We start from the raw sequence: 16360 nt of genomic DNA on the forward strand, positions 1-16360 counted from the left end.
GAGGGTTGTTGAAAATCAGCACCCCGCCTTGCATCTGATCCCCCACCTCACCAGCAACCTCCTCCCCACAAACCCGATGCCTCCTGTACCTCCATAGCATTGCATAAAAGAATGGATATGCTAATGCTAATCTATGGGTCACACCATGATGTGGCATTGACACCATGTTAGATAATGTAGGCAGCTCACAGGTAGTCCTGAAGGAAGCTATGCCTTCCCTGTAACTCACTATATATACAATGCAAATAGTGTAAATAAACTAGGTTTTAAGTTAACACGCTGGGAAGCCTACAGCTCTTCCTTGTTGGAGTCCTAGCTTAGCATGTCCTACAACATGGTAGCAGTGGTGGTAGCACCAATTTAGCCTATTGTTGGTGTCATATGATGAACACCCATGGTCCACATTGACCATGATTCTGGCCTGGTACGACACCTGGTCAGGAAACCTAATGAGACATTCATTGCAGACGGGTAGCAATGCCTGCACTGCAAAAACAGTCACTGCCCCATCCCAACTCGTTATCTAGTCTCAAGTGCCTACAAAGAGACTACTGCTTAGGAGAAGTGCCACAAGATTTTTCAGCAGTTCTGAATGACCTTGGGTCTTCTCAACCACACATAACCAATTCAAGTTGGTTCTCTTCCTTCCTTTGTGGGGCCTCACAAGAATCGGATCATTGATACCCATGTCTTCCGGGTCTCAGATAGATCCATTCACTCCCTCCTGACTAGTCCAGACCCAATAACTAGATCTTACCAACAACAGTTCTCAACATAGCATTGTTTTGGTCAGCTTGTCCTACCCGAGCAAATGTTCACCATATGTCAAGGTGTAGAGAAAGTCCACTTGTCTTGCAGGCCCAAATATGGTGAGTTTCCGCTCACTGAAGCCCATCAAAATGGTACAAAAGGCAGGACTTGTTCTGTTATCATTTTGAAATGTCTGTGTCGTGGGCAAGACAACAGCACAAATGGCAGGATGATATGTCCTGGGCTCACTTGTAATATTTAAATGCTATTTAACATAACGTTTAAATATTACAATCAGCTTCGTACCCTCTCTGGGCGCGAGGCTGATCTTGTCGAATATCCGGTGCTGGTAAGATCACGAGGGGTGAGAAATCGGGCGTGCCTTCAATTTCTCGGCTCTCTTGCAATCTTACCGGCTAGCCCTGGCCATCGACTGGCAGGGTGAGAAAGAAAGATCGCAGCCATAGTTTCATATTGCTGTTGGAAAGATGATAGTGTATTTGGGGGTGGTATAGTATAGGTTAACAGATTGGATATGGCAGCATGGTAGCACAGTGGTTAGTACTGCTGCTTCACAGCGCCAGGGACTCGGGTTCGATTCCTGGCTTGGGTCACTGACTGTGTGGAGTTTGCACATTCTCCTCGTGTCTGCGTGGGTTTCCTCCGGGTGCTCTGGTTTCCTCCCACATTCTGGAAGATGTGCTGGTTGGGTGCATCGACCCGAACAGGCGCCGGACTGTGGTGACTCGGGGAATTTCTCAGTAACTTCATTGCAATGTTAAGGTAAGCCTTACTTGTGACTAATAAATACACTTTACTTTAATCTATAAAGCACATGATGATCTGGCACTGTCAGGCAGTCATATGCTAGTTTCTATAGGCAGCAGACAGGTAGCCCTGAAGAGAAATATGCCTTCCTTTCAACTCACTAAGTACATACCATAAATAAACTAGGTTTTAATACCCTGACATGCCGACAGCTCTTTCTTGCTAGAATCCTAGTTTAGCATCACTCAGCTCTCTCCAGGGATCCAGCAATGATTCCTGGTGAAGGCTTCAATGTGTTGTAGGCAGTGGCTACCGCTCCAGGTAGTGCTGCCGGTACTGGAGGGCTGCCAGTCTCTGATAGGACAGAATCTCCATCCTGTTGGGGGTCTCAATCCAACAGGGGGCCAGACCCTGCCCAGGTAAATGCCTGACAGCCTGGTAACTGCATCAGGGCTCCTGGGGAAAAATGATGCAGATCCCTCACTGGTTCTCCAACCAGTAGTTGAGATCCCCATCACCTGCATTAAATTCTGCTCAATATTTTCATTGCTTACATATAGATAGCTTCCCAATAGTTAATTTTGTTTTCATGTTTAGTTGTGCTTCCTTTATAAAAGATGTCATCCGAAAAAATAAAAAAAATTGGCAACTATCAACACTTTTTTGTAATCCAGACTGCAGAAAGAAATGGATAATTACCAAATTTTACAATTAGCTTCACATATGCTTATTCTCTGAAGTTTCCCCATCTGGAAATATACATAACATCCAATTCAATATAGATGCCAGATATGATTAATCTTTAGCAAACATGACTCGTGGAAGGTGGCCTGCTTGCTTCACTGGTCTAAAGCGATTGAATGAGAACATGATGATATATTACACATGATTACTGATGATCCAACACAGAGCTCACTAAGTTAAACATTAAACACAGTTTCCAAAATAGAAGTGTCAGGTTTAGGTTACATTCCAGTGAACTAAATATTAATCCCTTCACTGTTGTTTTGCGTGCAGTGCATTTCAGGCCTTTACAGGAATCTTAAGTTTCATATAAAAACAGTTTTCAGTATTTAATTATGTTCTGCATTGGAAATTAATGGAGTATGAAGCAAAATGTTAACAGGATATATGTGGTTACAATTCTGCGTGAACTTACCCTGCAATGCTGCAATGACAGTAGGAGTGTGGAGGTCATCAGAATTTCCTTGACCCAGGCGCCCATAGCTACCTTCCCCAAAAGCTACAACTGTCCCATTGGCCTGAACGAGGAAGGTACAGTTCTGTCCACAAACCACCTAGTCACAAAAAGAAGTCAACATTCATTCAATTATTTTATTAGAGTTACATTTAAAAATGGCACCTATCTAAAATTATGAAGTAGTTCTCTGTAGCTGTGATAGAAGCTTGAAACAAATACAATAATACTGTTTATCTGACATCAATATATGAATGTTAACCTGGTGCTGTTAAATAACCTGGTGTTGTTAAACTTCTTACTGTGTTTACCCCAGTCAAACGCCGGCATCTCCACATCATCAATATATGAACCAAGACAGCAAAGGAATAAGTTGCTCTATTGAGCAAAATCTAGGATGGATCCAAAGTTCCTTCAAATACACAACTCTCTTTGTTTTATTCTTCAATTCTATTGGTGGGTTGCTGGGAAACTTGTGGAATCTATCTTGGTTGCGATTGCCATTTAGTGTGCAGTTTGTGGTTTGTGTTTGACTGCAGTTTGTCTGTTGATTCGCGGTTACCTCATTTCTAGATGTTAGAGTACGAGATAGATAGTATTGACTGTTTGTTTTGTTGACACTTGTATTTTTTTTCCTGTTTGTTTAAAACTGCAGAATCTTGTGGCATTATACCCTCAGTGAGCTACTGGGATTTCAAATGTTGCCCATCTTAAACAAAATGTTACTGGTCCCTAACTAGGTCATAACACCTATGTTTGCATAATTGCATGGATATAGATCATCTAACATGGAAGATATAATTAGTACCTTATCTGCCCCTAATATTTTGAGCTTTTCTTTACAACTATTCAACTATTCCATTCTTGCTATCATTTTAGTGAACCCCCCATGGCTCCAATTTTGCTTATAGGGTGCAGCGTCCTGAACTACATGAAATAAAATTCAATGTGGTCGAGCAATGTCATGCACAAGTTCCAAAGTTTAAAGTTAAAGTTTATTTCTTAGTCACAAGTAGGCTTACAAAAACACGGAACATAAGAACATAGAACATAGGAACTGGGAGCAGGAATAGGCCATCTGGCCCCTTAAGCCTGCTCTGCCATTCAATAAGATCATGGTTGATCTTTTTGTGGACTCAGCTCCACTTACCCGCCCGCTCATCATAACCCTTTACTGTTCAAAAAACTATCTATCCTTGCCTTAAAAACATTCAATGAGGTAGCCTCAACTGCTTCACTGGGCAGAGAATTCCACAGATTCACAAACTTTTGGGTGAAGTTATTCCTCCTCAATTCAGTCCTAAATCTGCTCCCCCTTATTTTGAGCCATGCCCCCTAGTTCTAGTTTTATTTGCCAGTGGAAACAACCTCCCTTCTTGTATCTTATCTATTCCCTTCATAATCTTATATGTTTTTATAAGAGCACCTCTCATTCTTCTGAATTCTAATGAGTATAGTCCCAGTCTACTCAGACTCTCCTTATAAGCCAACTCTCTCAACTCCGGAATCAACATAGTGAATCTCCTCTGTACCCCCTCCAGTGCCAGTATATCCTTTCTCAAGTAAGGAGACCAAAACTGTACACAGTACTCCAGGTGTGGCCTCACCAGCACCTTATACAGCTGCAACCTAACCTCCCTGTTTTTAAACTCCGTCGCTCTAGCAATGAAGGACAAAATTCCATTTGCCTTCTGAATTACCTGCTGTACCTGCAAACCAACTTTTTGTGATTCATGCACAAGGATGCCCAGGTCCCTCTGCACTGCAGCATGCTGCAATTTTTTTACCATTTAAATAATAGTCCAATTTGCTGCTATTCCAACCAAAATGGATGACCTCACATTTACAAACATTGTATTCCATCTGCCAGACCCTTGCCCACTCACTTAGGCTATCTATATCCCTTTGCATACTTTCAGTATTCTCTGAACACTTTGCTCTGCCACTCATCTTAGTGTCACCTGCAAATTTTGACACACTACACTTGGTCCCCAACTCCAATGAAGTTACAGTGAAAATCCCCTAGTCGCCACACTCTGGCACCTGTTCGTATACACTGAGGGAGAATTTAGCATGGTCAAACCATCTAACCTGCACATCTTTGGACTGTGGGAGGAAACCGGAGCACCCGGAGGAAACTCATGCAGACATGGAGAGAACATGCAGACTCCGCACAGACAGTGACCCAAGCCGGGAATCGAACCCAGGTCCCTGGTGCTGTGAAGCAGCAGTGCTAACCACTGTGCCGCCCATATTACTTCCTTGATCTTATCTTCAATGCCGCATGGATAAATCTCAATCTCACTGGTTTATTTATTGTGTTTCTCATCCCATCTTTCTACAGGAAATTAAGTGTATGCAGCCAAAGCGTATACATTGGAATATAGTGTTCAATTCTGGTCGCTACACTACCAGAAGGATGTGGAGGCTTTGGAGAGGGTGCAGAAAAGATTTACCAGGATGTTGCCTGGTATGGAGGGCATTAGCTAAGAGAGGTTGGAGAAACTTGGTTTGTTCTCACTGGAGCGCCGGAGGTTGAGGGGAGACCTGATAGAAGTCTACAAGATTATGAGAGGCATGGACAGAGTGGATAGTCAGAAGCTTTTTCACAGGGTGGAAGAGTCAATTACTAGGGGGCATAGGTTTAAGGTGCGAGGGGCAAGTTTTAAAAGAGATGTATGAGGCTGATTTTTTTACACAGAGAGTGGTGGGTGCCTGGAACTCGTTGCCGGGGGAGGTAGTGGAAGCGGATACGGTAGTGACTTTTAAGGGGCGTCTTGACAAGTACATGAATGAGACGGGAATAGAGGGATATGGTCCCTGGAAGCGTAGGGGGTTTTGTTAAGTCGGGCAGCATGGTCGGTGCAGGCTTGGAGGGCTGAAGGGCCAGTTCCTGTGCTGTAATTTTCTTTGTTCAGCCCTAGATCTGTTTTTTTTCACTATGCCTCTGTTCAGAAACATAGCATTTAGAATATAATTCCTTCCCTTGTTCTAGGGTACACCCTGTGAGCCCATGTCCTCTGGTATTCCTCCTCATAATTTGACATAAGCAAATGTCAATGTCATTCCTTCTATACATTCAAATCATTTGAGATTTATGGCTTAGATCATCTGGTAGCTGCCATTGGTAAATCAGATATCACTACTCATTGCAGTCTGTCCCCTAGCTTCCTCATTATCCATGCATGGATCCTCTAATATCACATTCTTTACTTTTTGGCTGTGTAAAACAAATCAATTAAGTTGCTTAAGTTTATCATGTACTTTGCACCCTCATGTCAACTGTGTATGATTAGTCCATGCTTGTCCAGGTGCTTGGTAATTTCATTCTGAATTATGCTTCCCTTAGCATGGTTTTCTTAACTGTCTTCTTTATGAACACAGTTGTAGTTACTCTGTGCCTATTTAAATCTGAAAGACCAATCTTTTGATTGTACTGGGAATGTATCTAAGCTGATTGTAGTCAGCTGCCATTTTTCCTTATTTGTCAGAGAACAACTTGCATTTATATAACACATTTAAAGCAGTAAAATACCCCAAAACACTTATTAGGAATGCCTGCCTCTGTCCCTGCAAACACGATGTGTCCTTTTTTTATTACTCCATGCTTGTTTAAGCAGCTGTTAATTTTCTCCTGGATTATTCTTTCCGACCACTAAGGTTAAACTGATTGTCCTGTCATTGCCAGGCTTTTCCATCTCCCCTTTTATAAATAAGCATTGTAACACTTGTAATCCTCCAGTTCTTTGGCATCACCCTTGCATCCAAGGAGGATTGGATGATTGTGGCCAGCAAAGAATAAAGAACAAAGAACAGTACAGCACAGGAAACAGGCCCTACGGCCCTCCAAGCCTGTGCCGCTCATTGGTCCAACTAGACCATTCGTTTGTATCCCTCCATTCCCAGACTGCTCATGTGACTATCCAGGTAAGTCTTAAACAATGCCAGCGCATTCCAGGCCCCCACCACTCTCTGTGTAAAAAAGCGTCCCTCTGGTATCTGAGTTATACCTCGCCCCTCTCTCCTTGAGCCCGTGATCCCTCGTGATCGTCACCTCCGACCTGGGAAAAAGCTTCCCACTGTTCATCCTATCTATACCCTTCATAATTTTGTACACCTCTATTAGGTCTCCCCTCATTCTCCGTCTTTCCAGGGAGAACAAGCCCAGGTTACCCAATCTCTCCTCATAGCCAAGACCCTCCATACCAGGCAACATCCTGGTAAACCTTCTCTGCACTCTCTCTAAAGCCTCCACGTCCTTCTGGTAATGTGGCGACCAGAACTGGACGCAGTACTCCAAATGTGGCCTAACCAGCGTTCTATACAGCTGCAACATCAGACTCCAGCTTTTATATTCTCTACCCCGTCCTATAAAGGCAAGCATACCATATGCCTTCTTCACCACCTTCTCCACCTGTGCTGCCACCTTCAAGGATTTGTGGACTTGCACACCTAGGTCCCTCTGTGTTTCTATACTCTTGATGGCTCTGCCATTTATCGTATAACTCCCCCCTACATTAGTTCTTCCAAAATGCATCACTTCGCATTTATCTGGGTTAAATTCCATCTGCCATTTCTCCGCCCAATTTTCCAGCCTATCTATATCCTGCTGTATTGTCCGACAATGTTCATCGCTATCCGCAAGTCCAGCCATCTTCGTGTCATCTGCAAACTTGCTGATAACACCAGTTACACCTTCTTCCAAATCATTTATATATATCACAAATAGCAGAGGTCCCAGTACAGAGCCCTGCGGAACACCACTTGGCAATTTCTGCCCTTAACTCCCTTAGCAATCTAGGGTGCATTACACATTGACTGGGTGACTTTAAATATTACTAGCCATCTTAGTACCTCCTCTTCATCCATTTTTATATCATCCAGTCTGCTGACAATCTCATTTTGTACTGCAGCTTCAGAAAAGTCCTCTTCCTTGGTAAGGACTGATGTAGAAGCACGTGTTCTGCCACCACCAATAGGTTTCCATTTTGGTCATTAATTGACCTCAATGCTCCTCTGATAACCTTTTTCACCATTAACATGCCTATAGGGCACCTCTGGATTCTGTTTTAAGTTAGCAGCTAATCTATTCTTGTATCTTTGTCCCTCCCATTTCCTTTTTCACTTGATCTGTGCTTTTTATATTCAGTCGGATTCTCCTTTATATTATCAACCTTATCTCTGCATATGACCCCCTTACAGCTTCACCCTACTCTCTAACTTCAATATCCAGGGAACACTGGCTTTTCTTGCTTCACTCCACCCTCACCCCATGAGAACGTACTTAGACTGTAGTCAAACAGTGACAACTTTAAAAATGCTGCAAATTGCTCCATTATATTTCTGCCTGCTGGTTTTTTTGACTCCAATTTACCCAGGTCAGCTCAATTCGCTGAAATTCAAAGTAAACAAAAACTGACCACTTAAAACAAAATTTATCTTCGGATCACAATTAGTATTTCAATTAAAATCATTTCCTATAACTGAACTTACACATAATGTTAAAGGGCAATTTAAAATCCTTCTATTGCTATGTGTGGTGTAGTCATAAAACATTATGCTTGATACTGAATTATATACAACTTGTTGTTTTGCTATCACTTCAGACTGAATTCAGGAAAATAAATAACTCCACCTGCAAAGCCTGTGTCAGCGATGGAGCAAGTGTTGCTACTAAAGCACTGTTTCCAGCATCAGCCAGCTGCCCATGCCGTCCGCCTCCCCACAGGAACACATCACTTTTACCTCCAAGTTGCCAGTCCTAATCGAAAAAAACATTGTTTTACAGAGATGCAGAAATCCTCACAAGATATTAACAGGCAATGTGAAACAATAGATTAAAGAGCAGTCTATTTACCTCTGGGACACAGGGCTGAATACAATCCATATAGACGTCCTGCTTGTAAGGCCCCTAAACACATTAGACTGGGCAGCCTCAAAGCAATTTCTGATGGGTAAATGCTAGAAACTTGGCATTACAGATATTGCTGAAACAAACTGGCCATCTCACTTGAGGCAGCCTGAGTGACATTCAAATAATGAGGGCTTACTCCTTTGAGGCTGATGTTAAGGGGATTTAAGAGCATAGAATCCTACAGTGCAGAAGGACGCCATTCGGCTTACCGAGTCTGCATCGACCACAATCCCATCCAGGGATTGCTGCCGGACCCAAGTTTTTCCAACACTTTGGGGGCGTTTCTCACAGAAAAAAATTCTAAGTGTCGAATTCGCGTGAAAACTGGAGTAAATAACGCTCGTTTTTTCAGTGGGAGTTTAAAAAAACCCTCCCGCACTCTGTGCACAGCAGACTGCACTAGCGTGAATCATGTAAAAAATCAGTGGGTGGGGTCTATTCCCGCTGGAGAGGCTGGCAGCATAGCGCTGAGTGGGACACTGCGCATGTACCGATCTGTCGGTGCCAAGATCGGCACATGCACAGTGACCTCTGTCTGCTGGCCTCCCAATTGCTGGTCCTGGTCCCACATTACCGGCCGTCCCTCCCCCACGGCCTGATTGCTGGACTGCCAGACCTGCCTCCATTAGGCCCCACCCCAGGCCCGATGGGCACTGCCAAAGGGCCCAGGCTGGCCTTGCCAAGGTACCAATGCCCAGGCACCCGCACCTCTTAGGGGCCTCAATTGCCCCCCTTCCACTCCAGTGGAGTTGGGCTGCCAGCTCCCCGCAAGCAGCGGGTGTGTGTGTGTGTGTGTGGGGGGGGGGGGGGGGGGGGAGAAAGGTGGTGTGGAGAAGCTAGTGGGCTCTAGATTTCAATCCCGGGCCTGCTAATGCCATAATGCCATCGAAATAGTATTGAGATTAGCATCTGTATAATTTATGCAGTTCCGTGCTGACGGCGCTGGAAATCCCCGTGCTGGGAGCCAGCGCTCAGGGCCGGACGTCCAGCGTGGATCTCGCAGATCGGGCGCCGCCCAAATCTCCCGGTCCACTGCACTAAAAAAAAATCAGCACAGCGGGAAGGGAGAACCGCGGCCTTTGTTTTTATTTTAGATTTCCAGTATCTGCAATATTTTGCTGTTATTATACCAGCGAAAGCATTTTGTTGCAGGGTCTTGTAAATGTGCTAATTCTTTACCTCTGGTTTAGATGTGGCCCAAGTCATAAGCTGCTCATCCATCAAGCAACTCCACTTATTGTTCTCCTATGAAATAAAAACATTTATTGATGATAAATTGACTAAGTAAAAGATTTCTTTATAAATCAGAAGTCCATTATTACCAATTTTAGTTTTGTACTTCAAAAGCTTTAGTTATTAATTTCAGGATAAGAACATGAAATTTTATTTTTGTCTCTATTACAAATAGGAAGGCGAGAAGGTTTTGTTCTCAATAAAATATCCATAGCTTACTTAATCTACCCTCCATGTTTCTCCCTCCTTCCAAAAACACCAACTAGTGCTCGAGTTTGGGCAACGTTCATGCATATACGAGCATGGGTAGATTATTTAATTGGATTGAGAGAGTGGATAAATCACTTTTGTAACCAGTAGGTTATTCTGTGCCATCTGTATCAGGCTGGAGGTTCAGATCTTCCATTCTCTAGATGGTTGTACCCTCCAGTGCAAGATTAAGTAAATAGGAGCAGAGTGGCAATCTGACGGCGATTGGCAACCCTCGGAAAATTTGGCCCAATTTTGTTTAGGAAAAGTAAATTTTTGTATCTTAAAATTATAGTCACAGAGTTGCCTTTGCATTAACAGGAAGTCATTTTGGGACGTAAAGTGGCAATACAATTGGGGCTGCTGGCACTGGGTGAAGTATCACAATAATTTGGGATTATAACATTGTTAATTGTTCATAACTCAAATCCTGTGTAAAACCTAATTTAAAAGATGCACAGATGATCCGATTTGATTTATAGTGTCACGTATTAGTATTCAGTGAAAACTATTGTTTTTTGCACTATACAGACAAAGCATACCGTACATAGCGAAGGAAAGGAGAGGGTGCAGAATGTAGTATTACAGTCATAGCAAGGATGCAGAGAAAGATCAGCTTAATATGAGGTAGGTCCATTCAAAAGTCTGATGGCAGCAGGGATGAAGCTGTTCTGAGTCGGTTGGTACGTGACTTCAGACTTTTGTATCTTTTTCCCGAAGGAAGAAGGTGGAAGAGAGTATGCCCAGGGTGATTATGCTGGCTGCTTTTCCGATGTAGCGGGAAATGTAGACAGAATCAATGGATGGGAGGCTGACTTGAATGCCTCAGACCTGGACTTCAGCAAGCAGTGGATATCCCTGTTCATCCACGGTTTCAGGTTGGGAAACACACGGATTTGCTTCTTTGACACAGTGCTGAACCTCTTGGATGCACATGCTACCCTGTGTAAACTTGATGTCATCCAAACCTTTACTGCCTGTGTATTAACTCACACCAAGTTCCATTCACCCATCAACCTGTGCTCACTGATCAACACTGCCTCCCAGTCAAGCAATGTGTTTATTTTAAAATTCTTATTCTTGTTTTCCGATCCTTCCACATCCTCACCCCTTCCTATTTCTGCAATCACCTCCAGTCCTACAACCGTCATCTCAACACTAATGTTGGCCTCTTGAGCATTTCTGGATTCTAATCATCCCATCATTGGTGGCCTTGCCTTCAGTTACCTAGGCCCCAGGTTCTGCCTCTTACTTTTCTTTCTTCCTTTACGACTCTCCTTAAAACCTATTCCTTTGACCAAGCTGTTGGTTACGTGACCTAATGAACCAGATCTTCGGGTCATCAGTGGGGATGACTGACTGTGATTAAAAAGCTGCAGCCTTGCCTGTTTGTATTCAAGCTTTAGGAACTTCCTGTCTAGGTTAGAAGACAGTCATGTGTGAAAAAAGCCATGAGGGGTACAGTGCAGAAGCACTGATGTCGCACCTCCTTTGATGTTGATAGTGGAGGGAAAGCGCTCAAGGGCCAGCAGCCTTGCAGTTTTGTGGTGAATTTTTTTTTAAGTTCTTAAACATTTTAAAAACTATTTTTAACCTTTCAAGGACCATTATTGCTTTAATGTGTTTATATGACCTTTAATTTGATACAAGTGTAAAGATGTCTTTAAAAGAGTTAAAAAAGTACTTATGAACATATGAAAAAGGAGCAGCTGTGGGACATACGGTCCCTCGCGTCTGCTCTGTCATTGAATAAGATCAAGGCTGGTCTGTTTGTGTTTCAAGTTTGACTTTCCCAGCTATCCCAGGTAACCTTTGAATCACTTGCTTTACAAGAATCTACCTGCCCCGCCTCAAAAATATTTAATGACCCAGACTTCACTGCCTTCCAACATAGAGAATTCCAAAGTCACACAACCCTCAGAGAAAGAATTTCTACTCTTCTCTGTCTTAAAAGGGCGATCCCAATTTTAAAAGAGTGCCCTCAGGTTCTGGACTCACCCACAAGAGAATACTTGAAATACATTTACATTGGTAAAGTGCATTTTACAGTACTATAAGTGTAGCCCAGTAAAAAAAAAGTAGAGAGAGTGCAGAGGAGGTTTACCAGGATGTTGCCTGGTATGGAAGGGCTTAGTTATGAGGAGAGATTGGGTAAACTGGGGTTGTTCTCACTGGAAAGACGGAGGATGAGGGATGACCTAATAGAGGTGTATAAAATTATGAAAGGCATAGATAGGGTGAATGGTGGGAAGCTTTTTCCCAGGTCGGTGGTGACGTTCACGAGGGGTCATAGGTTCAAGGTGAAGTGGGGGGAGGTTTAACACGGATATCAGAAGGACGTATTTTACACAGAGGGTGGTGGGGGCCTGGAATGTGCTGCCGGGCAAGGTGGTGGAGGCGGACACACTGGGAACGTTTAAGACTTATCTAGATAGCCACATGAACGGAGTGGGAATGGAGGGATACAAAAGAATGGTCTAGTTTGGACCATGGAGCGGTGCGGGCTTGGAGGGCCGAAGGGCCTGTTCCTGTGCTGTACTGTTCTTTGTTCTTTAATCTTTAAACACTATAGATTTATTTTCTAAGCTTGCTCTTCAGTGGTATCAAGTGGATTAAATTGTTTATGTAGGGCTTTTTGATTCATTCCAGTATCTATAATATTAAATTAATGCTGGTGAGTGGAGGTGAAGGTAGGAAAGAGGTGTAAGCGAATAGGTAGGGAAAAGGTTGAGGTGTATAAGAAAAAATACCTTCCTGATACAACTTCTGCTGTAAATCCAATCCAGGTCCTGCGCCTGTGACTAACGGGTGCAAGTATCCTGCAATAACTTTCTGGGCAAGTCCAGGACATTTAGCCCAAGTCTCTGATGTCAGGATTAATCCCATGATGTATCAAGGCATCCAAGCAGGTATCTGGGCAGCATATTTCTGCACATCGGAAGTTCAAACTTCATGCAGAAAAACAGTGGTCTACAAGCTCCATGTTCGATTGCTAGTGTGTGCTGAGTTATTTATCTGGGTGGAATTTGGAGTGTTATAACTGGCCTCAATGCTCTGGGCGACAGGGGTAAAAAAATAGTCAAGCACCTTCCCCTAGTCCCCTAGGTGGTGACGTTCACGAGGGGTCATAGGTTCAAGGTGAAGGGGGGGAGGTTTAACACAGATATCAGAAGGACATATTTTACACAGAGGGTCGTGGGGGCCTGGAATGTGTTGCCGGGCAAGGTGGTGGAGGCGGACACACTGGGAACGTTTAAGACTTATCTAGACAGCTATATGAACGGAGTGGGAATGGAGGGATACAAAAGAGTGGTCTAGTTTGGACCAGGGAGCGGCGCGGGCTAATTGTTCTTTGTTTCTCGTTTCAAGGCTTCATTCTATGATCATCTTGCTGGTGCCAGTACAGAGCGAGACTGCGGATAGTTGGGAACCTGTCTCGGGGGCAGGGAATTCAGATGGTGTTCGTAAAGCAGAAGTGGAAATGAATAGGGTTGGGAAGCATTTTCTGATCAGGGCCAGTGTGATCTCCTGGACTCGTTTCGATCGCCTCAGGGGGTCGGAGAGGAATTTCCCAGATTTTTTTTCCCCATATTGGCCCTGGGGTTTTCACTCTGGGTTTTCGCCTCTCCCTGGAGATCACATGGTCTGGAATGGGGGGGTGGGGGTGAGTTAATAGGTTGTGATGAACAAAGCATCGTAGCTGTGAGGGACAGCTCGGTGGATAGGATATTAGGATGTAGATAGGCTGGAAAATTGGGCGGGGATCCTGGATTCAATCCTGGACCGGGGAGCAGCGCGGGCTTGGAGGGCCGAAGGGCCTGTTCCTGTGCTGTATTGTTCTTTGTTCTTTGTTTGTTCTTAGTCACAGTTCTGGTGGAGATTATATGTGAGAGATCTGGATCAAATTTAACTGTGTAGTCCAACTTAATTGAGAAGCCTGCTAACACTTACTGCTAAAGTCCACTCAAAGCATCAGACTGGTGTCAATGGAAACTCACTTGTGCAGATCTCAACAATTTCAGTTGAGGAGAGGTGTAAATTGATAAAACGTGGAATAATATTAATGTACATAGATGGTGCCATTTTCAGCCTTGTATCATCAATGCAATACTTGATTAAATCTCTCTCGAGTATCAAATATCTTCATATTTCCCATTCTTTTTTTTTTTAACTGCAACTCACATTAAGCGTATTAGCTTGGTTTAGTGGCATGTAGCACTCAAGGCTGTGGTCTGAAACTCTACTCCAGGACTTTAGCATATCAGCTAGACTGCTATAAAGGGCATTATTGTGGGAATGTTGCATTGTCAGAGGTGCTGTCTTCTCATGGTCTCACCTTTCCTCCCAGATTATATAAAACCTTTCTTGGCATAATCAAAAAGGAAGAAGAGAATTTCCTGGTGTACTGCCCAAGATTTATCCTCCCAAAAATTACCAAAAAAGCCCAAGATTAACTGATAATTTATACAATTGTTTTTATGGGATTTTGCTGTATAAACTTGTGCAGTTCTACATAATAACCGTAATGACTTGAAATGGAACTAATTCAACGTGAAGTTTTTTTCTTTACTCACTCAGACAGAATGATTAAAAAACTCTAGATTGCAGATGTGCAAAACATTCATCTTTATGTCACACACAGCTGAACAAATATATTCACTTGTCACGTGGAAAGATAAGCCATGAAACATTGGTCTTCAAGCCAGTCAGTTACATCAAACCACCACAGCAAATAAAATGGCAGCCCAATATCATCTTCTCATGACAATTAGGCATGGTGAATAATAAATGCCCAGCCAATAACTCTGGATTTAGTTGGTTATGTGGCAATTACCTAACAACAATCAAAGATGGACTGATAGACATAACTAACCAATCTCAAGTCTATTTTGGAGAGGGAGGAACCGAATATTAATACTTAAAGCATGCATATAAAAATACATTTTTAAAATCCTACCAGTGCTTTGATGACATCTGACTCTGAATCCTGATTGAGATCTGGAACACTAAAGGTTTCTGGGAAGGCAGTTCCTTTTGCCAGAGCTTCAGCGCTTTTAATAGTAGCGGAGAAAGTGGCTAGCCAACCCCATTCCAAAGAAAATGGCTCCTGGGTGCTGTTTTTATGATGAGGTGGATCTGCTGTCCTGGTAAGAAATTGGTCCAGACATAGGCCAACCGTAAGAGAGGCCAAACTTTGCAGGAAGGTGCTGTGTACCAGTTGATCTCCACAGGCTACATGCGACTGGAAAGTAAAAATTAAAAAAACGAGTTATGTAGGTATGATTCCGACAGATTAACATTTGATTGGTTACTCATCTGCTGTCACTGTATTCAAATGTTTACTGGAAGATCCATATTTGTTTAATATTGTCCTTTTATGAGAAACGTACATTTTTCAACTATTTACATGTATTATCACACAATCATGTCAAACTGCTGTACAGTTTAATTATTCTATTATCGCCATTAATGATAACAATAAATAGGAACGTCCAGCCTACCTCTTAAGAAACAGGTCAGCGTCCGTTATTTTGTCTTTTTGAAGACATATCTTCAGTAAGCAGGGATAAGAATGAGATGTGTGCAAAAGAAGAAAGGTCCCTTGAAATTCATTGCTTCTATACAATTTGCCCTGCCATTGACTCAGCGACTTGGAGAAGTCAATAATCATAGCTAAAATTCCGAAAATAAAACTCTGAAATTGCTCCCTTATCATCAAGCGAAAATCTCCAGAATCTTAATTTTAAATCAGTCCACATTATTCAACCTCAATCAGCAGTACTGCAAAAGGTATGATTCTTTCAGTGTCACTGGCTCTCACACATGCAAGACGATGCTGAGGAAGTCGTAGATAGCACGTTCAGTGAGTTGGTCACACCGCAGATAAAAATTACTGAGGGAGATAGAGAATGGGTGACCACCAGACAGTGGAAGAGTAGGAAGACAGTGCAGGGGTCCCCTGCGGTCATCTCCCTCCCAAACAGATATACCATTTTGGATACTTTGGGGAGCTGGCTCACCAAGGGAAGATGGCAGCAGCCAGGTTCATGGCACCGTGGAGGGCACTGCTGTGCAGGAGGACAGAATAAAAAGAGCAGCAGACCTATAGTGATAGGAGACTCAATTGTAAGGGGAATAGACAGGCTTTTCTGTGGACGCAAACAAGACTCCAGGATGGTATGTTGCCTCCCTGGTGCAAGGGCCAATGATGTCTTGGAGCAGCTGCAGGACATTCTGAAGGGGGAGGG

The 16360-nt window shown here is 43.2% G+C and overlaps 1 protein-coding gene across 10 annotated transcripts in view; it reads right to left on the reverse strand.

Moving 5' to 3' along the window:
* The window catches only part of LOC144499695 (putative E3 ubiquitin-protein ligase HERC1), a 297885-nt gene that overhangs the window by 46729 nt on the left and 234796 nt on the right, over window positions 1–16360 (reverse strand). For all 10 annotated transcript variants that reach the window (XM_078222046.1, XM_078222037.1, XM_078222064.1 and 7 more), the window contains 4 exons: window positions 15070–15354; window positions 9810–9875; window positions 8352–8477; window positions 2678–2816 (listed from right to left, as the gene is read on the reverse strand). In XM_078222046.1, coding sequence (XP_078078172.1) covers window positions 2678–2816; window positions 8352–8477; window positions 9810–9875; window positions 15070–15354 — 616 coding nt within the window. The remainder of the gene's footprint in view (window positions 1–2677; window positions 2817–8351; window positions 8478–9809; window positions 9876–15069; window positions 15355–16360) is intronic.

Source organism: Mustelus asterias, chromosome 1 (assembly GCF_964213995.1).
Source record: "Mustelus asterias chromosome 1, sMusAst1.hap1.1, whole genome shotgun sequence".
Lineage (NCBI taxonomy): Eukaryota > Metazoa > Chordata > Chondrichthyes > Carcharhiniformes > Triakidae > Mustelus > Mustelus asterias.